This window comes from Scaptodrosophila lebanonensis, unplaced genomic scaffold (genome assembly GCF_003285725.1).
Source record: "Scaptodrosophila lebanonensis strain 11010-0011.00,11010-0021.00 unplaced genomic scaffold, SlebRS2 tig00001415-arrow-pilon, whole genome shotgun sequence".
NCBI lineage: Eukaryota > Metazoa > Arthropoda > Insecta > Diptera > Drosophilidae > Scaptodrosophila > Scaptodrosophila lebanonensis.
In genome coordinates, this window is record NW_022060742.1 from 6,852,543 (window position 1) to 6,879,792 (window position 27,250).

At 40.4% G+C, this 27,250-nt stretch overlaps 1 protein-coding gene and 3 pseudogenes across 1 annotated transcript in view; 3 read left to right on the forward strand and 1 right to left on the reverse strand.

Annotated features, from left to right (window-relative positions):
- Positions 1-1,432: 1,432 nt before the first annotated feature.
- On the forward strand, positions 1,433-3,221 carry LOC115632264 (annotated as a pseudogene).
- A 1,969-nt stretch (positions 3,222-5,190) lies between these two features.
- On the forward strand, positions 5,191-6,536 carry LOC115632312 (annotated as a pseudogene).
- Positions 6,537-9,230: 2,694 nt separating this feature from the next.
- On the forward strand, positions 9,231-11,041 carry LOC115632194 (annotated as a pseudogene).
- A 473-nt stretch (positions 11,042-11,514) lies between these two features.
- Positions 11,515-27,250, reverse strand: part of LOC115632970 (dendritic arbor reduction protein 1) — a 47,434-nt gene continuing 31,698 nt past the window's right edge. Inside the window, exons 2-6 of the mRNA XM_030530271.1 lie at positions 26,041-26,644; positions 24,239-24,990; positions 23,434-24,118; positions 18,723-18,782; positions 11,515-11,995 (exon numbers count right to left, since the gene is read on the reverse strand). Of these exons, the coding sequence (XP_030386131.1) occupies positions 11,808-11,995; positions 18,723-18,782; positions 23,434-24,118; positions 24,239-24,990; positions 26,041-26,644 (2,289 nt within the window). The 3' untranslated portion in view covers positions 11,515-11,807. The remainder of the gene's footprint in view (positions 11,996-18,722; positions 18,783-23,433; positions 24,119-24,238; positions 24,991-26,040; positions 26,645-27,250) is intronic.

Sequence of the window (27,250 nt, forward strand, 5' to 3'; positions counted from 1 at the left end):
GGATTATATTTTGCGCTGGTACACAACCGTCATTTGTCTGTAAACTATACTTGGCCCCAGTCTGAACCATTTGATATTTTTGGACTAGATTTCAAATATTTACTTTCATGTTTTTTAAATTAAATATATATACATAGTAGTATGTTCTTTTCTACTTGTACCTCGCTGGTTTTTCAAGATAAGTGATAAGTGCCATAAAAATCAGACTATTACGATAAAAGTAATCGTCAAAATTAAATCACATTGAACAAACTGAGTCGCATGGCGCGTTTGAATGTGCAGCGCATATACAATAATAATTGAAATTATTTTTGAACAATTTTTGAGCAAGAAAAAACAACGATAACTACTCAAAAAACAAGCGTCCACATTGGCTTGACATGTCTGTTTCGTGTACAAATATTTTGATAATAATCACACAACAATAAAAGACAAGCACAGCCATACAAGCACAACAACAACATCAAGCAATTGAGACTCAAACATTGAACGATCAGACAGAGTAGATCCACTTATCGGCATTACATTTCATTTAAATGAATTTATTGTCTGCCATTTGAAATTATTATTGTTGTTATTTTGTTTCTTTTTGTAAGTGCATAAAATTCTGAAATTGTTATGAGAAGTTTTCTAATAAACTTACCTGACAATTTGTTCAAATTTATTGCCAAAGAGAGGAATTTTATTGTTTTATTATGCATTAATTTATTTCGAGCACGTAGGGGGAAATGTTAATAATTATATAAAGTGTGTGTGCTTCAAATAAATAATGAAACACAATTTTCAAGCCCCACTACCAATGCATTCCAATGCGAACAACAAAAAAATCAATTCAAAAAGTATAGGAAGGGAAAATTGGAAGATAGTTATTAAAGTCTATTTTCTGTTTTTGATTGAGATATTTGTCAAAGAAATAACTAAAGTTATTAAAAAAAAGTTAACGAAGGCGCTGCGGCAGTGTAATGGGACGTAGCTCTATCCTATAATCGTTTAACAAATACCATTTCCTTGTAATAACATATTAATTTGTCAATGTATTTTTACCTGTAGTTATGTAGATTGGGAATTGTGAACAATATTAAGAAGTTCTGTGGAAAGAAGGACAAAAACAACAAGAGAGAATCAGGCAAACTTTGTACACATTGTATGGGGTCTGCCAATCCCTCTTGTTTTTTACTGCAAGTATGATAAAAGAAATTAAATAATATATTGTATATTGTATTGCTTTCTTATTACTTACTCGGGCAGGCATCAGTTAGTCAGCCCTGATAGCTTATTGTTATCGATTGCACGCAAGTGATTTAAAAAGGTTTTCTTTTATCGGCGTATCTTGCAACACTGGCGTAAATTGAAATTGATTGAAAACTGACTGTGAAGAACGCAGCAAGCTTTGGAATTAGATTACTACCGACTAGCCTTTGCTGTCAATTCATTTGTGAAATTATCTGACATCGTGCGGTTCACTTGCCGTAGAACAGAAAATAGAAAAACTTTCCGAGTTAAATCAACCTAACCAAAAACATAATATCATACGCGAAGAATATTGAAAACTAGTACATCAACAAAGGTGAGTGGCAAATGTTTATCTTCTTGGGAATATGCTTGCTTACAATATGTTTGTGTAGAGCTCGAAATGCCGGCTGTAAGAAGGAGCGAGCGCATACGTCTTCGCCGTGAATTGGCGACCACGACTGTGGCACACAATCCAGTGAACAACAACGGAAGTGTTTCTCGTCCCCTTCACCGACCTCGACCCCGCCCACGAGGACGTCCACGTCGTAACCCCATCATACAGCAGAATGTGGAAGTGACTATAGAATCGAGCGTTTCGCAGGAGGAAGCCATAGCAGCTGTAACTGCTGGCATCATTGGAAGGCCCCAATCAGGCAATAGTCGCCGGAACATCCAACGCATGGTCGCTGTCCTGACAGCAGCAGATGCTTCTCGGCGTGAGGGCAATTCCGACGGATTTCGTGCCTTTGGGAGCTTTATCGGTCAATTGCGCCAGAGAGCCAGCAACCCTTTCCGTCGTAGTGGCCGCATCGAAGCGATTGAAGCTGCTGGAGAGTCACGTAACACCTCGGCTCGGACCCGTGCAAGCTCCACGGAGGTGGCGAATCAGCGTTCCTTGACGGGCAGTGCCAGCGCCGCAGTTCGTGGAGTAACCGCGTTTTTGCAGCGCAATTTCGCCAGCTTCTCCGCCTCTACCGATGCGAATTATCGAGATTTGGCTTTGCGCCGTCTGCGTCGGGAATTGGTGGACTTTATGCGGGAACCGCCAGACAACTGCAGCGTCGAGGCAGACGAGAACAATCTGTTCCATTGGAAGGCAACAATTATTGGGCCGCAGGGAACTCCGTACGATAGAGGCGTATTCCGTCTGGATATACAGTTCCCACCCGATTACCCGTTCAACCCACCGCACATATTCTTCCTCAACAAGATATATCATTGTAATATCAGCGTAATGGGTTATATTTGCTTGGACATTCTCAACTTGCAATGGTCCCCGACTCTAACTGTGGCCAAAGTGCTTTTGTCGATTATATCGCTGCTTTCGGATGCAAATCCAAATGATCCTTTGGAGAGCACCATAGCCACGCTGTACAAAAATGATCGTGCCCAGCACGACAGGAATGCGCGTGCCTGGACAGATCTCTATGCGAAGCCAATACAGTCAGAGCATGAAGAGAATACGGTGGGGGCTAACGCAAATTAGCTAGCTTTTGAAAAATTCTGCAAAGCAAAAAATATTTCTATGTTTTAATATATTTATATATTTTTTGCACAATGTTGCTGACTTATTCAGCAGGTTTTTGGTGTTCAGAAACGATACATTTACACTACGAGTATGTCTATTTATGAAAACCTAAGTAGTTTATACGATTGAGTCATAGACATATGGTACATACATATAGAGAAGAAATGGGGAGAGGATACATAAATTTACATTTCAAATCATTCATAGAAATAATATACATAAACATACACACAGACTTATTATAAGCTGCAGTCAGAATGTTGAATGCAATCCTAGGATGTTGATAATATGGCAACCTTTCCAGTGTATTGTTTCCCAAAATTCTTGCTAGAAAGGCATGGAATAATATATAAATAACGATTAACTACTTTAATACACAACTTTCACAATTGTGGGAGCAATCTTACAATTCATGCTTGAAATATTTCGAAATAAACAAAATTGTATGTGTGCCGATGAATTTGGTTTTTTTACTTGGCCGTCGAAGTAGAGGCTTGCAGAGAATCTTAGAGATAGTTTTTTGTTTTTTGTATAGCTTTAAGTAGTCATTTGTTTATAGCAGGTGGTAATTTACATATTACATATTCAAATGGAGTTTTAGTTCTAATTAATGCTTCAAATTAATAGTAAAACACTAGAGCCCATGGAGGTATTCCTTTGGGGTACAATTGTCAGTGACTGAGGGGATTACGTCGTTTCCTCTCAGGATTTTGACGTGACCAAAACATTCATCTGACCATTGGCTGGTCTCTCTCATGCACATGGCCGCCAGCGTGGCGTTCATTTTCATCATGAAGTCTATTGGGAGTATTCCCAGAATCGCATCTAGTGTGTCGCTGGGAGTGGTGCGAAGTGCACCCGAAATCGTTAGTTCAGCCTGCCGTTGAACTTTTTTTAGTCTCTGAAGAGACGAATTTTTTGACTCCATATAAGAGTATGGGTCTGATAATTGCAGTATATTGCCAATGGATCACATAGGGAGCCATGCCCATTTCAGTCCAATGGTCCTGCAGGTGTAGAGTGCTTTCCTCACTCTGTCTTCAATATTCAGGTTCCAGTCCAGCATCCTATCTAGTATCAAACCTAGATATTTGGCTAAGCTGCTGAAGGATAGTGGTACCCTATTCAGTAATGGGGGACAAAAAAGTGGAATTTTGTATTTCCTCGTAAATAGTACCATCTCTGTTTTCCTGGGGTTCACACTTAGCCCAAGTAGCCAGTGTGCTTAGTGCATCGGTCATGCGTTCGCACAGAGTTTCCATCCAAGTATCGTAGGAGTGTATTGACTACCACATTCTATAGGAAGGGTGAGAGGACGCCGCCCTGAGGCGTCCCGCTACTTACATATCTAGACAGCCCCAGTGTGGATCTGGTAGACCGCCTGGTGAGAAGCTGTCTTACCAGTTCCACAATGGAGTCGTCCACACCCAGGTTTGTAAGTGAGCTTGTGAAGGCGTTTAGGGCACATTATTGAAGACACCTTCTATGTCTAAGAAGGCGGTAAGGGTGTACAGCTGTATTGAGATCCTTTTAAATACTCCAAGTAACAGCATGGAATGCTGTTTCTGTAGATCTGCCTTTAGAGTAGGCATGTTGGGAGGTTGGAAGCTCTGAGAGCGGGATCTTCCTTCTTAAATGGAGGGCTGAATGACTCTCAAACATCTTACTAGGAAAGATTAGAGACTAATAGGTCTGAAATCTTTAGGGGTGGTATGCGAGGCTTCATCCGCTTTGGGTATGAATATCACTCTTGATCTGAGCCAAGCTTCTGGGATACTCCTTGTAAGAAGGATTTTGTGATGGCAGTATTTCCTGCGTGAAGTAGCTGTGCTGGAATAATGTCCGGCCCTGCTGATTAATGGGTCTTGAAGCTTTTTATTGCCCAGCTGATAATATTCTCCAATAAACGATCAGGCAGCGTGTGAGGTGGACCATCGCTTGGCGTATTTCTGGTAAATCTTATGTTTGTGGAGGTGGGAAAGTGGGTACCTAGAAGCAGCTAAGTGACTCCTCACTTGAGATCGTCCAAGTCTTGTCTGGCTTCTGAAGGTATCCCAACGTTGCGTTGAGTTTTTGAGATTACTTCCTTAACCTTGCGGCATGGGAGGTGTTCTCAATATCGGAGCAAAAGTTTGGCAAAGAGGATCGTTTTGCCTGTCTGAGTATTTTCTTATACTCTGGCAGGCTCTGCTTGTATGCACACCACTTTTGTTCTCCCCCTTGGGATCTGGCTGCGTTGAAGAGTTTCCTGGCTTTTTTCTTGATGTAAATCAGCCCTGATTGGCAATAAGGTTTTTTGTGTCAGCGTTTCTTGCAACACTGGCGCAGTTACAAAAAACTTATTAGTAACATATTGTGAAGAATGTAGCAGGCTTTTGAATTAGGTTACGTCCGACTAGTCTTTGCTGTCAATTCATTTGTGAAATTATCCGACATCGTGCGGTTCCCTTGCCGTAGAAAAGAAAATAGAAAAACTTTCCGAGTTAAATCAACGTAACCAAAAACATAATATCATACGCGAAGAATATTGAAAACTAGTACATCAACAAAGGTGAGTGGCAAATGTTTATCTTCTTGGGAATATGCTTGCTTACAATATGTTTGTGTAGAGCTCGAAATGCCGGCTGTAAGAAGGAGCGAGCGCATACGTCTTCGCCGTGAATTGGCGACCACGACTGTGGCACACAATCCAGTGAACAACAACGGAAGTGTTTCTCGTCCCCTTCACCGACCTCGACCCCGCCCACGAGGACGTCCACGTCGTAACCCCATCATACAGCAGAATGTGGAAGTGACTATAGAATCGAGCGTTTCGCAGGAGGAAGCCATAGCAGCTGTAACTGCTGGCATCATTGGAAGGCCCCAATCAGGCAATAGTCGCCGGAACATCCAACGCATGGTCGCTGTCCTGACAGCAGCAGATGCTTCTCGGCGTGAGGGCAATGCCGATGGATTTCGTGCCTTTGGGAGCTTCTTCGGTCATTTGCGTCAGAGAGCCAGCAACACTTTCCGTCGTAGTGGCCGTAATGAAGTGATTGAAGCTGCTAGAGAGCCACGTAACATCTCGGCTCGTACCCGTGCAAGTTCCACAGAGGTGGTGAATCAGCGTTCCTTGACGGGCAGTGCCAGCGCCGCAGTTCGTGGGGTAACCGCGTTTTTGCAGCGCAATTTCGCCAGCTTGTCCGTCTCAACCGATGCGGAATATCGAGATTTGGCATTGCGCCGTCTGCGTCGGGAATTGGTGGACTTTATGCGGGAACCGCCAGACAACTGCAGCGTCGAGGCAGACGAGAACAATCTGTTCCATTGGAAGGCAACAATTATTGGGCCGCAGGGAACTCCGTACGATAGAGGCGTATTCCGTCTGGATATACAGTTCCCACCCGATTACCCGTTCAACCCACCGCACATATTCTTCCTCAACAAGATATATCATTGTAATATCAGCGTAATGGGTTATATTTGCTTGGACATTCTCAACTTGCAATGGTCCCCGACTCTAACTGTGGCCAAAGTGCTTTTGTCGATTATATCGCTGCTTTCGGATGCAAATCCAAATGATCCTTTGGAGAGCACCATAGCCACACTGTACAAAAATGATCGGGCCCAGCACGACAGGAATGCACGTGCCTGGACAGATCTCTATGCGAAGCCAATACAGTCAGAGCATGAAGAGAATACGGTGGGGGCTAACGCAAATTAGCTAGCTTTTGAAAAATTCTGCAAAGCAAAAAATATTTCTATGTTTTAATATATTTATATATTTTTTGCACAATGATGCTGACTTATTCAGCAGGCTTTTGGTGCTCAGAAACGATACATTTACACTACGAGTATGTCTATTTATGAAAACCTAAGTAGTTTATACGATTGAGTCATAGACATATGGTACATACATATAGAGAAGAAATGGGGAGAGGATACATAAATTTACACTTCAAATCATTCATACAAATAACACTGGCCGCAAATGTTCAATGCATATTTTAGAAACACCCACATTTTATCTTGGTTGCGAATTTTAATACCAAATTAACCAAAATTTTCCTATTGCCACAAATGTTCAATGCGTATATTAGGAACACTATGGGCACCCACACTTTATCTTGGTTGCGAATTTTAATACCAAAGTAAGCAAAATACAAGCGAATTACAGTGTTGGTAATCGTTTTTCGCTGACCTTACCATATGTATTCACCACAAATGTAATAAAACATATTAGGATCGTTGGTACAACATCTCAACTTACTTGCCATAATAAATTTTTTTAATCTACTCTTTATTTAAAATCTGTCCTAAGGAGAACAATTATTAAATTATATGGTAGCATCGGATTTGTTCAATCATGCATGCTGCCATGATGGTTGTGACGTGCTTATGCTAGGTCGCTGAGATATGCCAGGCCACTCTAGCTAATGAGTGCGAAAGGGGAAGTTGAGGGGATTGGTTCTCTTGAGATGCGTGAGGTGCTGACTTTTGTCCACTAGGTTTATGGCCAGGGTGTTAATGTGTGCAGACAGCCGCTGGACATGTCTGTTTTTAAATCGGACCGCAAAAGAGTTAAAATGGGACCAGTAGGTGAACCAGAACTGTCAGCTGATATTGATTAACGGCAATATAATACATACTACCTACCTCACAGATTACAGATACAAACACAGCTGCACCAAAAAGAACATTTTTTGTGTAGGCCTGTGTAAAATACATGAACATGCACACAAACTTATTATTAGCTGCAGACAGAATCATTAATGCAATCCTAGGATGCACTATGGTTTTTACCATCTTTTTTTTTTGAAAAAAAAGTCATGATTTGTAGGAAAAAAATATTTTTTTCTACAAGAGTATACTCCAACTGTCATAGAAAACACAATTTTAATCATTTAGTGCAGCCCTACAAGTTTTGCAAGGCCCTGAAAGTCGGCTGTTGTTTTACTGAAAATCTGGTGTTGTTTGTTCAAAAAATTTCTCCCTAAAAAAAAAAGCATATTTGACTTAAACAATTAAAGTGAAACATGGAAAATAATATTCAAAGTATGTTTAATATAATTGTGTTTGAATGTGTTCCTTTGTCCTTTGTCTCATGTGTTTTTGTTATGTGCTGTTTTAACCTCAAAGTAGTTTTATGTCGTGGAGTAAAATTAGGTGGATTGTCGTAACTGCGAATTCAATATTATTCATTAAAGTATCTTCTTAATGATGATCTAATTTTTTGTTGCCTGGTTTTGCCTGAAACCTGAAAAATTATGATTTTTTTCAAGAAACTTTGAGCATCAAAAACTGTTAGCGAGAGAAGGTTCCATGCAAAAAAATGTAGTCGACTAGCAAATATTCCAGATATGTTTAATTGGGTCATGGATAGTTCTGATCCCCTCTTGTCCAGTCTCTGTCTGTAAGAGCGACAAAGTAGCAAAATAAGTAGTCGCCCTCTTGCAGTCACCACCTATATACAAGAATATAAGCATTGATAAGGAAGCCCCACATGATTCGTCAGATGACGATAATCCCAGACAAAATGAGCTTGGACTTGACGATATTGTTTTGGCAGAAGAGTATTTTGAATTAGAAGAAAATTAAATTTCAGTGCGCTAAGTAGCATAGCTGAAATGATTTAAAAATTATGTTAAAAATATTATCGTAATAAATGCAACAAAATATACAACTATAAATGATCCAATTCTTTATTTTCGAAAATAAAAATATAGTGCATAAGAGAAAATAATAGGATAGAGTCAGTGGAAGTCAACCATATCGGTTATATGGCAGCTATATGAATTAGTGGCCCAAACTGAAGTACTTAGTACGTTCTCTTGGTGGACCAAAACATGTGTACACAATAAATTTGGGGTAAATATCTTAATATTTAGAATTTACACCAAAAAAAGGGGAGAAAAAACCATAGTGGGATGAGCTAAAAATCCGCCACTGTGGACATCACTTCAGTGTATTGTTTCCCGAAATTCTTAGTAGAAAGGCATGGAATTCTATTTTTTTAAATGATTAACTGCTTTAATACACAACTTTCACAATTGTGGGAGTAAGTTAATTACAAATCGTACTTAAAAATTTCGAATACACAACTTTCACAATTGTGGGAGTAAGTTAATTACAAATCGTACTTAAAATATTTCGAAATAAAATGAATTCATGAAATAAGATGAATTCGTTTTTTTACTTGGCCGTCTAATGCAGAGAATCTTAGATCTAGTTTTTTGTGTAGCAGGTGTTAATTTGTTTAACTTACATATTCAAATGGAGTTTTAGTTCTAATTAAGGCTTCAGATTAATAGGAAAACCAATAGACCCCGTTCAGCCCTGATTGGCTAATTGTTATCGATTGCAGGCCTGCAATTCAATAAGGTTTTTTTATTAGCGCTTCTGGCAACTCCGGCGTAGTTAAAGTGAATTTTATTGGAAATATAGCAGGCTTTGGAATTAGGTTACGTTCGACTAGCCTTCGCTGCCAATTCATTTGTGAAATCATCTGACATCGTGCGGTTCACTTGCCGTAGTACAGAAAATAGAAAAACTTTCCGAGTTTAATCAACCTAACCAAAAACATAATATCATACGCGAAGAATATTGAAAACTAGTACATCAACAAAGGTGAGTGGCAAATGTTTATCTTCTTGGGAATATGCTTGCTTACAATATGTTTGTGTAGAGCTCGAAATGCCGGCTGTAAGAAGGAGCGAGCGCATACGTCTTCGCCGTGAATTGGCGACCACGACTGTGGCACACAATCCAGTGAACAACAACGGAAGTGTTTCTCGTCCCCTTCACCGACCTCGACCCCGCCCACGAGGACGTCCACGTCGTAACCCCATCATACAGCAGAATGTGGAAGTGACTATAGAATCGAGCGTTTCGCAGGAGGAAGCCATAGCAGCTGTAACTGCTGGCATCATTGGAAGGCCCCAATCAGGCAATAGTCGCCGGAACATCCAACGCATGGTCGCTGTCCTGACAGCAGCAGATGCTTCTGGGCGTGAGGGCAATGCCGATGGATTTCGCTCCTTTGGGAGCTTCTTCGGTCAATTGCGTCAGAGAGCCAGCAACACTTTCCTTCGTAGTGGCCGTAATGAAGCGATTGAAGCTGCTAGAGAGCCACGTAACATCTCGGCTCGTACCCGTGCAAGTTTCATGGAGGAGGCGATTCAGCGTTCCTTGACGGGCAGTGCCAGCGCTGCAGTTCGTGGAGTAACCGCGTACTTGCAACGCAATTTCTTGTCTGCCTCTGCCGATGCGAATAGTCGCGATTTGGCCTTGCGCCGTCTGCGTCGGGAATTGGTGGACTTTATGCGGGAACCGCCAGACAACTGCAGCGTCGAGGCAGACGAGAACAATCTGTTCCATTGGAAGGCAACAATTATTGGGCCGCAGGGAACTCCGTACGATAGAGGCGTATTCCGTCTGGATATACAGTTCCCACCCGATTACCCGTTCAACCCACCGCACATAATCTTCCTCAACAAAGTATATCATTGTAATATCAGCGTAATGGGTTATATCTGCTTGGACATTCTCGACTCTCAATGGTCCCCGGCTCTAACTGTAGCCAAAGTGCTTTTGTCAATTATATCGCTGCTTTCGGATGCAAATCCAAATGATCCTTTGGAGATCACCATAGCTATGCTATACAAAAAGGATCGGGCCCAGCACGATAGAAATGCGCGTGCCTGGACAGATCTATATGCGAAGCCAATCCAGTCAGAGCATGAAGAGAATACGGTGGGGGCTAACGCAAATTAGCTAGCTATTGAAAAATTCTGCAAAGCAAATACGAACACACGTTTTTAAAAATATTTCTATGTTTTAATATATTTATATATTTTTTGCACAATGTTGCTGACTTATTCAGCAGGTTTTTGGTGTTCAGAAACGATACATTTACACTACGAGTATGTCTATTTAAGAAAACCTAAGTAGTTTATACGATTGAGTCATAGACATATGGTACATACATATAGAGAAGAAATGGGGAGAGGATACAAAAATTTACATTTCAAATCATTCATACAAATAATATACATAAACATACACACAGACTTATTATAAGCTGCAGACAGAATGTTGAATGCAATCCTAGGATGTGTTAAGAATCCGACACTGTGGACATCACTCCAGTGTATTGTTTCCCGAAATTCTTAGTAGAAAGGCATGGAATTCTATTTAAATAACGATTAACTATTTTAATACACAACTTTCACAATTGTGGGAGCAAGCTTCTTACAAGTCATACTTAAAATAATTCGAAATAAACAAAATTGTATGTGTGCAGATGAATTTGTTTTTTTACTTAACCGTCGAAGTAGAGGCTTGCAGAGAATCTTAGAGATAGCTTTATGTATAGTTTTAAGTAGTCATTTGTTTATAGCAGGTGGTAATTTGTTTAACTTAGATATTCATATTGAGTTTTAGTTCTAATAAAGGCTTCACATTAATAGGAAAACACGTGAATTCGTTTGCCCGTCGAGTGCCAATAGAGCCCATTCTTGAGGTATTGCCGTTTGATTTTGGTATACGGCCTCATGAGATCTCTAAAACTAAGGGCTCTCTTAAATGTTGGTAAAAACTCAAAGGCTCTCAAATTGTAGTTAGACCAAGGCTAGATCTTAGTTTTGTATTGTTCTTTTTCTCTTTGTGTATTGAAAGTGCAACGATGTTCGAAACTGTTTTAAGCCGGACATCTAGATACTTATATTAAAACTATCGTGAAGCGGAATCTCTGATAAGCGAAATGTATGATTGTAAGCACGATTACCAGAACCGTATTCGATACGAAATGTTATTATTAAGTAACCTTGGTTGATTCTCGTAAGAGAAGTTTCAAGTGCTCTACAACATGGCTGAACTATGAAAACATTTAAACCTTTAATGTATATTAGACCTAACAGTTAGATTAGTTGTAGTAAGTTTTTCTTGTGTAGTTGTATAGTAATAGTAATGTTAACTACTGAAATTTGATTTTAGCTAAACTAAAGTCCTTTGGATTGTGGTATAGTTGATTTTTCCGCACGCTGTGTCCGCCTTTCCTATTGGCCACTCATTTATTCTTCGGCAAATGCCGTTTCATATGCAGGGCCAAGTGATCGCTTCTCGCAAAGCTGCGTTCACAAACAATACACTTGAAGGGTTTGGCGCCAGTATGTTTGCGATAATGTCGCGTCAGTTCGTCGGAGCGAGCGAAACGCCATTCGCATTCGGGCCACTGGCACGTGTAGGGTTTTTCGCCTGCAATCAAAAAAATGGAAAAAATGTTGTTTTTATTATTTACAGAAATATTTAATTCACTTACAAATAACTTTAATTACGTTAGGTTAGAGAAGTAAATTGTTAACACCTGACATTTTATAGTTCTAAATTAACAAGCTACATAGTGACACCTAATGGGCTCCCTACATTTTGAAGAACTTTGTTTAAATAAATAAATAAAAGGTTGCATGAATTGAAAGCAAAATGGAAAAGAAATACTTTCCTGTGCATATAAAACATTGCTTTTCAATTGGAAAAAATGTCGCCCAACTCTAAAGAATTGCTCGAAAAGTGTTACAATGAATCTGCTCTGTTGTCAGTGACAATTTCTCAGTGGTTTGCTGAATTTAATTGTGGACCGAAGACAGTGCTCAGTGAGACTCAACTGAGACTTTAATCTACGCATGCTTTCAATATTTTTCATGAATATTTGCATATAAAGAGGCTAAATGCAAGATGGATGCCACGATTTCTCACATCAGACTAAAAATAATAATTTGGCCATCTTTAAGAGTAAGCTGCAGAAGTTTTGTGTTTTTTTTTTTTCTTCGTTCATTATTGTCCATTATTTTACTCCCGAGTCCATAAAAATATAAAGTTAAACGCAAAACAAACAAGTAGAGTTCAAAAAGTACTGGAAGAAGTGTACCGCCCTATGTTGTCGAGAGCTATGAATAGGTAGTGAGGGGGCTTTAATGGTTCAAAGTATTTTAATTTCTACTATATTGATTTTATTTTAACACGCAATTGAAGATTTTTTTGTGTTCAACACAAATATATATTTAATGCTCGACAAAATATATAGGTGGCAAACCTTTAAAGAATCGAATATGTTTGATGGCTTAACTATCATTATTACCTTTTTGAATTCGTATTGACAGTTGTTGTGTTATTAAAATATGTGCATTTTTAGCGAGCTGGTACTTTTATGTAATAATTAAGAGCTGTCTCAAGGCAATTGGGCCTTGATTGAGTCTTCGGGCCTTGCAACTTCTGTGCTCAATCAATGTTGCATGCAGTTGCAAATTAACATTTTCATTGAATTGCATTGCTTTTCATGTAAATTTGTTGTTTTTGTTTTTTTTTTCATGTTTTGCAGGAACAAAAACAAATAGAAAAACTATGACAATGACAACACGACGACAGCAAAACAGCAAACAGCAAACGGCAAACAGCAGCTGTACAAAATGGTAAGTCAATTCACAGTCTATATGTACTTTATTCGTATAGCATATACTTTTTTCGTCTATTTTTTAATGTATTTTATGATTTGATTTTTTGCTATGGCACACGACTTGTGTTCCGCTGCTGACGATGCCACAGCTACTACAAAAGCTACAGCAACAGCAACAACAAGAGCGGCAACAGCAGTTACGGCTGCTGCTGCTGCTGCTGCTGTAACGACAACAACGACGACATTTTTAACTGACTTTTGCTCTGCTCATGTCGTCGGCATACCAAAAATGCGGCTGCCTACTCAGTACCAGATCCAAGCCCCCCCGACTCTGCTGACTCGAACTCTCCACCGCCTCAGCTATGTATACCTATGACTAATTCTGCCTTACCGCTCTGCATGTTGTGGCATTACAACTCGTACGCTACATCAACATCAACATAAACATTTGTGTTCAAATTGAAATTGAATGAAATAATTATTGCGGTTTTAAATTTTTGAACTTGACATTTTTCGGCATTATTCAGACATTGTTGTTATTGTTGGTGTTGTAGTGGCTGTACAGCTATGTTTGTCTATGTAGCATGTCGAATGTGTTTTTTGTTGAATTTGTCTGTTTTATCAGCCTAATCGAATTAGACATGCTATAGTCAAGTTATGCTATTGTTTTCTTATTGTCCTTACAAAACTGAATTAGTTGACTTTCCCAACATGATTTCAATGGCCAATGGAGTGTTGAGTCTATTTTTAAATGGCTTACGAGCTTTAAGAAACACTATGTGCTTACTAGAGCTATTTCTTTTCCGAATGTAAATTATAGAGACATTATTTTTGAGATGAAGTCCAAGAATATATGTATACTTATTTAGTTTTGTATACTGAAATAGGCGTCGAAACGAAAAAGAAGGTACCAACTCTTTATCAAACATCTTTCAGTTAAAGCAAACCATTTTATGAACTAAAATTCGACTTATGTATACTGCTCTTTTTTTCGCTGTATTTTATCCTAAGCTCGATGACATGCAATTAACTTTATTTATTAATAATTCATCTATTTAATATTTTCCATGAAAAAAAAACGAAGTACAATCTTCGTTGTACAATTATAACCATAAGTTTTGGGAATAGTGTCTATAGTTATTTAATAAATTTTTTCTTACCACATATAGTAACATAGGTATGGTGTCGAAAATCAGTCAGGAGTCAAAGATGTTTAACCAAGGGATATGAAAAATTAAAGCTTAAGCCCAGCAGTTAATGCCTAAAGTTCAAATAATTTAATTCGTCTACAGGAGCCTATAAACATTGCTGGGAACCTACATATCACATATGCATGTGTATATATGTAGATTGTTGCAAACTTTTATTTAAAATATATAAATTTCAATCACAATGTTTAACACTTTCAACTGAAGCGACTACTTTCAAGCAATGTACAACAGTCTTTAATGGCTCGGATGCCGGCCGATGTGATCTCAGCCCCAAAACCCATTTCGATAAAACTTTAATCAAAACAACAAGGTAGAGTTGTTTTTGTTATTGTTGTTATTTTTTCTAACTACACGACTGCGGCGCGCGTTTTTAGGTTGAAATGCCTCTTCAAATACAAGTATGTGGAGGGGAGATAGAGAAAAAAATAAATACGAGACTCAACTCGAGTGGCACTCAGCTGACACTTTTGGAGGATTTGAATAGAAACTCAATACGCGACTCGTGGCGTGACTTATTGGTTTATTTAGATCTTTTAATGAATTTAAGTGTTTTGAGATGAAAACGACTCAACATATTAAAAGTTTACCTAGCAAAATGTGCGTGTGTGTATGTGTGTTTGTATGTAAGAAGCTTTATGTGAAGCCAATGTAAATATCTGAGGGTGAGTCATTCAAGTTACCTGCGAAATTGTGCTACAAGAGGCCTATGAAATAAATGGGTAAATATGCTTGAACAGAATCTCAGCCTCAAAATATATGAAATTGGGGCCGTGGGAATCTCATTTGCAACAGCAAATTAAAATCGCTCGCAACTAAAGACAAATAACATAACTGGCCGAGTCGAAGAAACAGCAAGAAACAAACAAAAAATTATGTAAATGTTGTTTTGTAATGTGCGATGAACGCAGCGCGATAAGCGCCCGAAATTACTTCATAATTTTCCTTACGTCGCGATAAGCCCAGCAAACATACAATATAAATAAATTTAAAGCTAAAAAGGCGCATAGAAATCGGACGAAAATAAAAATAAAATAATAATAAAAACATAGCTGGCCGTTGCGAATCCCACAGAACCATAAAAAAAAACAATCACAACGCAAATATAGCCGCAGGCGTCCAGTTAGGCACGCAGACGGAGCCGCGCCGAGTCCAATCCAAGTCGGACTCCAGCTCCGAGTCCCAATCCACGTCCCAGTGCCCGTCGGTCGGCATTAAAATCAAACTAATTTATGGCAGCGCGAACATATTAGCAAACAAATCAGTACAAAATAAGGCGAGCGAAAATTTAAAGCCCACAAGGCTACAGACTGCAGACCACAGCCACAGACACCTAAGGAAGTCATGGACAAGACTTGATACTTGAGGCTGAGTTTGGGGTTCGGGCATGGAGGCCTGTGCGATATGTGGAAAATTTATGCGTTCGTTCGGGCATAAAGATTAGTTACTGAGCGATTTTCTAATCGCAGCCTGCAGATAAAAACAAAAAGCAAAATAAAAAATGTAAATTTATTGGAAAAACGCGCAAATGACAAACAAAAGACTTGGGCAACAAACTCAATGGCGGCGGTGCAGAGAAGCAAATATTTAAACTAAGAGCACAAGTACCACTATCTAGTGGAAGTTGTTGCTAATCAGCAAAGGCAACACAATATTTATCTATGTGTGTGTATGCTTGTGTGTGTGTGTGTGTGGCGCCACGAGATGCCACAGCTTCAAAATTGCATGAGAAATGTGTTTAAACAGCAAGCGGCGCATGCAAAACTGTAAGTTGTGTCTAAGTATCTCTCTGTTTGTGTGTGTGTGTGTGTGTATGTGTGTGTGCCGCAACCTGCGTCTCTGGGCGTTGTAGCCTCTTACGTTGTTAACTAACTCAAAAGCCAAACAAACGGACAAGCATCAGACGGTAGCCAACGAGCTGCTGCTGCTAAATGCAAAACCAGCTCCACTCAGCCACTTGAAGCTAGGCTTGGTGAAAACTAATGCTGGATAAAAAATTGCAGCCCCAATGAACTAAATGCCTTAAGACATGGCCATTAGGCAGACTGACGGGCGTAGTGGTTATAGACAACAGCAGCAACAACAACAAATACTCGTACAACAACGACATCAAAAATAGGCACAAAGTGAGCTGCGCCTGTTTTGCCCGCGGCGGGTGTAAAGCAATTAAGCCAACTGACAAACTCTATGCTCCTCAAAGGCCTAGATGACCACCAACGGTTGTGTGAACCAGAGATGACAGTGGGAGTACGGGGGTGGTACAGTGATTATATAAAAATCAAAAGAAATGTTAAAAAAGCACAAAACTTGATTGTTTTAACCGATTTAGGAATCAAAAACTCTCGATGAAAAATCAAAATTATGAGAGAATCTTGTTTGAAAATTAAAATAGAAATAAACTGCCTTCATATGCTACTATAGTATATGTCTAATCATAGATTCTGATAAACCGGGTAATTGGTAGTGTCGCTATATCTCACGGCATCTAGAGAACAAGAACTACAACACACATCGAACGTATTCGATAAACTTTTTACACTTCGTGACTATCAAAACATAATTTCTTGCAACAGGGAATATGAGCAAAATGAATGATAATTTTATTAATTTATTTAAATGGAAGAAAATTGTCTGCATTCTGAAATTTAGTCCGATTTAGACTTCCTACTTCTTAATACATTCTTGGCGGTATTAAGGAAGGAAAATAAATGTATCGCAATCACAACAGATTGCTTTACAGATTATCGTTCTGCAACATAAATAACGTTTGGCTATTAATGTAAAATAATCAAAAAATTTGAATCTCTTTTAAAAGAAGGCTTAGCAAAACAAATTGACAATTGCTAAGAACATACCCCAGAATTATCACGTCGATGCCCAACGAGCCCAAAGGCCTCACCATTGTTCTCTGAATAATCTACTTCTAGTCGATTTCCATGACTGTCTGCATCTTGTGCAATAGTCAAAGATAAACTGAATATAGACTAATTGTGATATCATTTACAAGGCTTGATGACCCCAAGCTAACTTCAATTTATAACTCTATCGAACAGAAACTCTGCTCCTGCACTCGACTATAGATTGCTGGTCTGCGAACCCTCATCTCTATCGTATACTCTTAACTGATGTTTCGAATGCTAGTGGCGGGCTTAAAGAAGATTCGGGCAGGAAATGAATGCCTGAAAGTTTCAATTGTTGCACATAGCTTGGCACTTCTGTGCGGCCAGCTTTTAAAAAGTTGTGAGCCATCAATATCAGAATTGTTGTTGCTGCTGCTGCTGCTGCTGATGCCGAGCGTTAAGTTTATCAGTTAAGTGAAAATCTTCGCAAGGAAAATCATAATAATAAAAATGTTTTTAATGCAGAACTTAAGTTTGCGCATAAATCACGTGCTCATGTGCGATTAATAAAAACGAACACACAACTACTCGTATATAGTATGTATGTGGGGAATGGGGCGTAGGGTTATTGGACGCTTGGCAGCATTAAAAAACTTTTGGTAGGCATAAAACGTGCGGCGGTCTCTCGGCAGTGGCCCATAAAACGAAGACAGGTGATCAACGTCAAGTGTAATCTGAGCGCCAATTGCGACTGTGCTGAGGCCAGCCTAAAAAGCTAAAGCAAAGGCTGAGAGTCTCTGTCGGAGTCGGAGTCGGAATCTGAATGTGAGGCTGGGCCAGAGGAAATGCAGGCCAAACGTGCCGCCCGTAAAACGAAGGCAGCTGATGATGACGATGGCTGTAGTGGCGGCAGTCCGATGTTGCTGATGGCGTTGGCGATTGTTGCTGCCGCTGTTGCCGCTGTTGTGATGTTGCAACTGACCACAAAAACAAACCGAACAAATCACGATTTTTGCGGTTGAGAAAAACAGAAATTGAAAAAAAGGCGCAAGGCACTGCTTGCGCTTGGCAAATTATGTGCTGGCAACTACAAATATGAGCGCGCGAATTAATCAAAGCCTTTTTTCTTTGTATGTTTCTGTGCCAGTTGGTTGCCAGTTGGTTGCCCAACGCCCGTTACCATCACATTGGAGGCACAGCTGCGCTCATCGGTGTGTGTGGTAATAAGCGACCCACGCCAGTAACAGGGCATTGCCGCAGGATCTGGGCGAGCAGGCGGACGACCAAGCCGGCTCTACACAACACTGCATGCAACAAACACACAGACACACACACACACACAGAGACCATACGACACGACACGACATGCAACACGAGCACGAGACAAATGTGTGGCAGTGGGCTATGCTGGCGGCGCATTTCAACAGCCGCCTGCTAAACGTTATAATTACAACTGTAGCTGGCATACCGAGTGTGGCACTTACCCGTGTGTATCCTTTGATGTGCCTTCAAATGCGAGCTCTTAGTATAGACTTTGGAACAACCTGCGAAAGAGAAGAGAAAAGCGGTGAGGCAAGGTATTAATTGACAGTCTGCGAGTAACTTAAGACAAACAAAGCTACGGGCAACGGCCAATGCAGTTTGACATGAAAACTGAGCCCACCATGCTGCCCACCACCCCCTGAAAATTCGAATCCAAAGCATGTTAAGCAGCGTGTACGCTGTCGTGTCTTGCGCCAAAAATAAAAATCTATCTGAAATCGAAACTGCATGGAGCTGGTTGCTGAGGGCAGCCAACAAATTCAACAAATGCGAACAGTTTCAGCGACGTGCGCCTAAATTTATTTCGGTATTTAATTTAGTGACGAGTGCCGACTCACTTGAATTATAGACGCAATAATGATACTAACTATCGAAAAAAGATAGTAAAAGATGGTATTGCAAACAAGTTAAATGCTTTGGCCCACTGGAGTCGTTGCAGGGGGAGTTAGTTCGAAAAAATTCGGAGCTCTACCTGCTTATGCAAAGCATGTTAAAGTTCCCCAGAGTATGTTTAAGATCTAATATTTCCTCGATACACTTACTATACCTGCGATAATTTTGAAATCTACTTCAATGGCAACCTTCCTCATTTACACAATTAATAGAAAAGTCCACATAAATTAAATAACTTAACAAATGTTTAATAAAACTGAATAAAATATTATGGGTTGGTAGATAAATAGACTTATTTTTTCTAAAAGCATAAATGATGCTTTAATAATGAGTGCGAAATCTTGATGTTATTTAAAATTTTGCATTCGCTTATTATCAACCTATGTATAGGAATTATAATTATTCTGATGCACTCAATGATTCACAATTACTCCGGTCGAGAATTTGCCAATATTGTTCGAATCAGAATCAATTAAATCGATTTTGTTTTGACAATTAATAAGAGGCACGATCATTTTCTTTCTCTCAGTAGGTGTCTGTGCCTTGAAAGAGTTTATTAAACAACTTGAAGTTATGATGAATTATTTTCGCAGAAATGAAGATGCTACAATATTAAATAAGTTTTTTGAATCTATCCGACTCCTAATGTTAGTTAGCGAAGTTTGTTTAAAATAATAATCATTGTTTTCATATCATAATAACTCGCGTGTTTTATCTCCATTCGACTAATAAAATAATTGTAATCACATTGAAATTTAGTTAAGTCTTAATTCCTTTGGTTAACAATCAAATACATTTACTTTTTAAAAACTACTCTTCACTTATAATCAAATTAATTTTTCAGTTTCTTATTAAAATAACGATTAATAATATTTTGAAATTACTGCTCAATAAAAGATTATTGTCTACTTGGGTGTACAATTTTAGTGATAATGCGAAACTACTTTTGGAACGTACTCCTTAGCAGTGCTTTCGATGCAGCCCAGTGGGCGTCGTGTGTTATAGAAAGAAAAAATGAAATAATAGAGAGGCGTTGAGAGCAAGGCTCGGGCTGGTGCAGCCTTTAATTAAGTTGATTTGTGTGGTAGAGCTGGCGCTGGAGCTGCAGCTGGCAGCCGGTGAAAGTACCAGCACCAATATCAAAATAACAAAAATACCAAAAATAACAAAAGCAACAACAACAGCTACACAACAGCAAGTGACATTTATGAGGCACTTAAAAGGATGCTTAGACTAGACGTGGCCACGTACGCTCTAATTGGAGGCGCTTGCAACGTGCCAAGCATAAAAATGCGACGACACGATGTTTGGCTGAGCTGTAAAACAAAAGCCCAAACAGCAGCAGCAGCAGCAGCTAAAAATAAGCCAAGCCAGCAAACATGGCCAAAAAGAGTTAGCCAAGCATAGAGACAAAGAATTGATAGCTAAAACTAAGCGCAGTCAGAGCGCGGCCAAATGGAGGGAAAAACGCAAGAATGTCGCGCCACAGACGCCAGTCGACAATCGACAATCGAGAAACGTTTGCAACATTTGGTGGCGTGGTGTGGCTGTTGTGGTTGTGGCGGTGGTGGAGGTGGTGGTGGTGGTGCATGCAGACAACTCGACCCAAAGAGACAGAGACAAACATTCAGACTGACGGACAGTTGGACAGTCGGACACTGCGACTGACGATGGCTAGACAGTTAGACGCGTGATTGGCTGTCCAGATAGGATTGTTGATCACATACCAAGCGTCGAACTTCTGAAACATAACTCACTTGCCAGTTGCTGGCTAGCAGTTGCCGTGGCAGCCAGTTCAAGTACCTGCGTCCCCTCCTCTTCCTCCTCCTCCTCCACCACCATCTCCTACTCCTCCGCCCAAAAGTTTCCACAAACCTAGAAGCTCACAATCAGTTGAGTCTAAGAGTCGAGCTTGTCGAGCTTGTGGCCGTAGCCGTTGCCGTTTCGTAGCTGATGCGTGCGTTTATGGCATAATAACTTCATTTGGACGGCATTTTTTCTCCTACTTCTAGCTGCTTGCTAAAACGATTTGAGTTTCAGTTTGAGTTTGGCTCTGTCTGTCTCTCTATCTAATGTCTAATAGATATTTGTGGTCTACGCGCTTTTGTCTAAAAATGGCCACGGCAAACGTGTCAGACAATTGTCAATTATTTATTAGTGGCAACGCACGTACTGACGGGCGTACATATAGATGGATAGATGGAGAGATGGATAGACGTATAGATGGATCTATGTTTGGTCAAAAGAACGACTTGCCGGCTAGCTAACTGGTTGACTGTCCGTCTGTCTGTCTGTCTCCCTCTCCGTCTTTACAATGTTGTGATGAAGTGACTTTAAGTGGCAATGCTTTAGGCTTAATAAATAACTATTAGATGTGCGGAGCTGCATTGAATGTTGCCAGAAATAATTTTGGAATCTGTTAAGGCAAGTTCAGTTTTTCTAGCAATACATTTTAATTTGCATTTTTTAAAACCCAACAGTTAAACAAACTGCAACAAATACTGTAAAAGGTAACGGTCTAAACCGATATCACTTGTTGTTAACGATTTCTAAAGATTTTTATTCCTAATTGCGGCAGTGGTGGACATCACAATTAATATTATTTATTGAAATCATTTTTTTCTCTCAAAATTAATATTTTATGCCTTAAAAATATTAAATTAATTTATTTACACATAAGTGCTTGACACCTGTTGGCAATGGCAGTTCTAAACTTAATATTTATTCACTTGTTTTTTATCTGGTCTTCCAGACTATAGAACTTCCAGGGAACTAAATCAAAAACACGAAATCAAATACTGAATAGGATTTCCTTTTAAGCTATTAAAGAGCATTGCTCGTATTTTCTCGTCCAATCTGTTTTTGATCATGAAGGCTATGATGAATGATCTGGAAACTGCGCAGAATTGCGCGTGACTCATCGACGTGACATTGAAACTGAGAGAGAACGATTGCAATTGTAACAAAAGCGTCAGTGTGGAAAGAAAACTCTTACATAAATATGGAATTAGCTAATTAGAATTACAAAAAAGGCCAAAGCTAAAGCGCCACAACAGCAACAGCAACAACAACAACCATTGCGAAAAGCAACAACAATAGCATCGAGCGCATTTAGCAAACTGCACACACGCAGAAAACCAAAAGCAACAGCAACAGCGACAATAACAGCCACAGCAGCAACAGCAGCTTTGCCAAGATAATAAATAAATGTATAGATAAATAGAGAATAAATAAATGCCGATTGGAAATACGCGGCACGCATGCGCAAGCAGCGGCGCACGTGTAGATCGGACAGAGACTAGGGGACTACAAGTAAGCCTGCGCTGGGAGCGCTGCGACCGACAACAGCGACGTCGCGTCGACTGCGTGCCTTGTTACGAAAAGTGTCGCAAAGCGCGCGAAATGATAAACGAGGCGGTCATGCGAGGCATACCAATCGGACGAGGAAGTATATTTGGATGGACTTTAGTTGCCAGCAGATACCCAGAAGATCAATACACTGCAATAAAAACGATGCTTAAGTTTCGGAGAAGCCAACTCCAACAGTGAAAGCTTAATTGAATTACAAAAGCAATTTAGTAAATAAATTTTCGATTTCTGAAGAATAGAGGAACTAGCAGCTGATTTAAATATTTGCAGTACTTTTTCAAAGAGAAAATATCAAGGTCACTTTTTTCTGGTAATTTTTTTTACATTTTCAACTTGTCTTCAAAAAAAAAAACTTTTACATACGAATGGAGTTTTCGTAAGACGAGTTCATATAAAATTGTGGTGGAAATATTTATACTTCAAAGATATTCTATGATCTCCATATGTTGGAAATCCAGATTTAAGCATTTCTAAATAATAGTTGAATACTTGCAAGTGTGCTACTTTTTTACTTCCGATATGTTTTATAGCAGCAAGGCAAAAGAAATATCAAAGAATATCTATACACCATTTAAAAAACAAAAATGGTTTGATGGTATATTTTCTTTTTTTATAGAATATCCATTTTCTATGCTTCTATGATTTGACTAGCAAGGTATTTTCTAGAATTCTTTTTGATTCAATTAACGTTCTATTCTAAATCAGTCAGACCGAACCAAAATGACAGTCGAAGTTGTGGATCTGAATAAAATGAAAGCTAAGTCAACTCAGGATAATGGAGCACTATAGATTTCATATCGCATCATATACTATATATAGTAGAATATATAGTAACATTTTAAGCGGCAATTCTGCACTACTACTTACTGTATATTCTCCCCGTGTACTCACCCACAAAATCACAGTGATGGATGCGTCGCTTCTCCAGCTCGGGATTGTTCCGTCGATTGTAGCGTACAGTGCGCACGCTCATGAGGCTGGCGATGTGTGCGGGTGTGCCGGGCTGGTGTCCCCCACGACCTCGTCGACCCGTCGGCGTCGGTGGATGGGGGGCCATATGCGTTGTCTGTGGCGGTGGTGGTTGCACATTGTGGTTGCTGTTGTTGTTACTGTTGTTATTTTGGTTGCTGTGAAGGGGGGTCGTTAGTGTGGTGAGCGTGGTGGGCGTGGCAGAGCTGAGATGTTGTAAACTGGATGCTGGATTGCCGGGGCCCAAAGTGACAAGGCTGGGGCAAATGCTGGCCAGAGCATGTTGCTGCTGCTGCTGCTGCTGGTAGGGCGGTGGGGGAGTGGTGCGACGCTGCGCCTGCGCCACAGCAGCGGCTGCAGCGACCATAGAACTACCGGGACTGCCGGGATCTGAGCTGGGTGGTGTGAGTGGCGGCACAAACATGTGACGAGCTGATGATGAACCTGTCGAGGCCGACGAGGAGGCACTCGAGGACGAGGCACTGCCCGTGGATGGTGTGCTGGGGGCGGCAGGTGGGCACAGTTGCTGCACATGTTGAGCTGTGGGCGTGGCACTGCTGTTGGCTCCAACAGATGGCGGGTGTATTTGATATTTGGTGTGAAAGGTCTATTTAGTAGAAGAAAAATCAAAAAGAGAATGCAAGCAAAAGTTGTAGTAGTTGTTGTGGCTGCTGCTGCTGTTGTTGCTGATTTAAACAGAGGATTAGCAGTGGGAAGATTTGCTCACCTGGCTGCTGCTGTGCCAACTGTAGCCGTAGCTGTTGCCGTTGCTGCTGCTACTGCCCGACGTGCTGGTAGTGACGCTGCTGCTGCTACCGTTGAGATAACTGCTGGTGTTCAATTGAGATGCGTACTGTTGCTGATAGGAGGAGTTGTTGTTGTTGTTGCTGTTACTGCTGCTGTCGCCCGCCAACTGCTTGGGACTGTTGCTGCTGCTGTGATTGCTGCCACCGCTGAGTGGTGGCGGCGCCAGGGAGCCAGCGTGTTGCAGCTGCAATTCTACAACATCGGCAGCAGCAGCAACTGCCGCAACAGCAGCGGGTGGCAAGCCCAGGCTTGGGTGATGCTGGTATAAGTGCTGTTGCTGCTGGTGATAATGTTGGTGATAGTGTTGATGTTGTTGTTGCTGATGCTGCTGCTGGTGCTGCTGCTGGTATTGCTGCTGCTGCTGCTGTTGTTGTTGCTGCTGCCGCTGCTGCTTTTCAGTTTTAATCTCCATAGGACTGAGCAATGGTGTCGAGAATGTTTCGAGCAAGGTTTCGTCTATTGCTTCCATTTTGACCTGTGGCAGCAACTGTTGCTGCTGTTGCTGTTGTTGCGCTGCATTGTCACTGCCATTTGCCACCGAACTGGCACTCAGCATGAGCGCGTTCTCAGGATCAATATTTTGTATTGAGGTAGCAATATCATCCCAGAGAGCTGGTCGCGGATATGGATCGTCTAGTGGATCGGCATAGAGTGCCTCTTTGTTTTTGGTTTCTAAAGAGATGGGAAGAGGAAAGAGAGAGATACGAAACTTATACAAGAGCTGTCAATTGCTAATGCAAATATTTAGTAGGAAATTATTAATGTACATATACAAATATCGCGTATGCATGAAATTTTATACACACGTGTTGATTTTTGTCAGCTAAGTAGCAAATGTAGTAGGCACACTAATTGCCATAAGTATTTTGAATAGGTAGCGAATAAAGTCTGAAAAATAAGCGACCAACTGCTTTCTCTATCAGACAATATTTAAATCATTTTTGAAATTAGTCGTAATGGCAATGATTTGCCAAGCCGTTTAATAATGATCCATAATTTCCAACTCGAGGAACCCAATCTAGATTATTGCTGAAATTATTCAAGCATTACATGATATGTTGCTGTTTCAAAAAAATAACAAAAGCTCTCGAAATAATAATTTTGGCAGTAAATAACGACTAGAATGATTTTTCTATTGAGTAAGTATTGGGAAGTTTAGATCACGCCGACTTCAATTGAAAGATATAGGTATACAAGAATTTAATAAGAAACTATATTGCTGATATAAAGCACATTAATTGTCAATGGCTGAATCTTGAATACCGAACAATTATTTTTGTTGACGAAATTATAAGCCAAATACTTATGGTTGCCAGTGTACCCAAAAAAAAGCTTTAGACATTTTTGTTGACAGCTAGTAACAAAGATCATATATTTAAGATGCAGCATCTATCAGACCTATGTATGTGTGTATGTATGTGTGGTGGCTGTTTACCTTCACTAAAAAACTGAACTGGGGTTTCGTCTCTGGCAGGCAAACTCAAATTTCACTCTCACATCACATCTTGTTCATATGCTTGGATGGTTTCAAATTTCACATTTGGCATAGAAATTAAATTATGAAACAAAATAACATGTTGTCGGTGTCCGTGTTGTTGTCGTTTGTTGTCTCTGTCTGTCCATCTGTCAGCCTGCCGGTGACTTTTGCTATTGACTTGCGAGATTTCTCCATGCGTGTAATTTTGTGTACCTGGCACCCCCTTCCCCTCCCCATTCACTTACCATACAAATACTCCTTCTCGCCACCATTGCCCGCTGATGGTCCACCGCCACCGCCTCCGCCTCCAGCGCTGAAGGCGAGCGCCACATCGTAGGGCGCTCCATCATAAAGCGGCGCACAGCCATAGGTGGAATTCGAGTTGGAGTTAGGCGAGCCGGCGGGTTGTTGTTGCTGTTGTTGCTGCTGCTGCTGATCGCTGGCATAGCTTGGTGGCAACTGCCAAGCATCCAAAGCTGCATTGCCGCTCTCCCCGCTCTGCAGACTGTGCGAATGCTGATGCAAATGCTGATGATGGTGATGGTGCTGATGCTGGTGCTGATGCTGATGATGGTGCAGGTGATGATGATGGAACTGGTGGTGATGATGATGTGGTTGGCCAGCCGTTGTGGCGACTGCACCGCTGCTGGCATTGGTGGGCGGGCTAATGGCGTTGCTGTTGTTGTTGCCGCTGCTGCTGTTGTTGTTGTTGTTGTTGTTATTGTTATTATTATTATTGTTGTTATTATTGACACCGGCAGCAGCAGCGAGCACTTCAAGTTCAACATCGGCTGGTTCGATCTTGTGCAGACGGCCCATCAGCTCTTGCCGATAGTCCAGTTCCGTGGACTGCAATAAATACCAGAGAGAGAGAGAGGTAAAGAGAGAGGGAGAAAGTTAGAAATAGGCTTACACAGTGAAAATTATTGTCTTCTAAGTTGATAAATATTGAATTTTGTTTCACAATCACAAATCACAATTTTCTTAATCAAATTTCGTATATTACAACACAATATAAGTATTTATTGTAAGGGAATTAAGAAAACAAGTAAGTTGTTTTTTTTCAGGGCCTTTTTCTATATTCATTTTGCTGTTGTTATTACAATAACTTCCATTAATGTGTTAAGTTAGTTGAGCTTAGTAAAAACTACTTTTCGAAATTGTCAGGAAAATCCTGATCCGGTCCGATCTACTGAATAAAAGATTTCAGTCTAAAAGCAGTATTTTTTCGAATGATTCGTATTAATTGATTATTTTTTTCGCCGAGTGTGGCAATCTGGCAAACGCTTCACACTTCCATATGGCAGACCCTGCACTAGTCCCATCGACCCACCGGCAAGAGTGCTGGCCGCATTGCTTCTTCATAAATTTTGATTAAAGTTTTATCGCCGACCGACACTTTGAGCAGCGCTTATCTTTATAGGCGACCACGCGTCTCGTTTGCATCGCAAACCT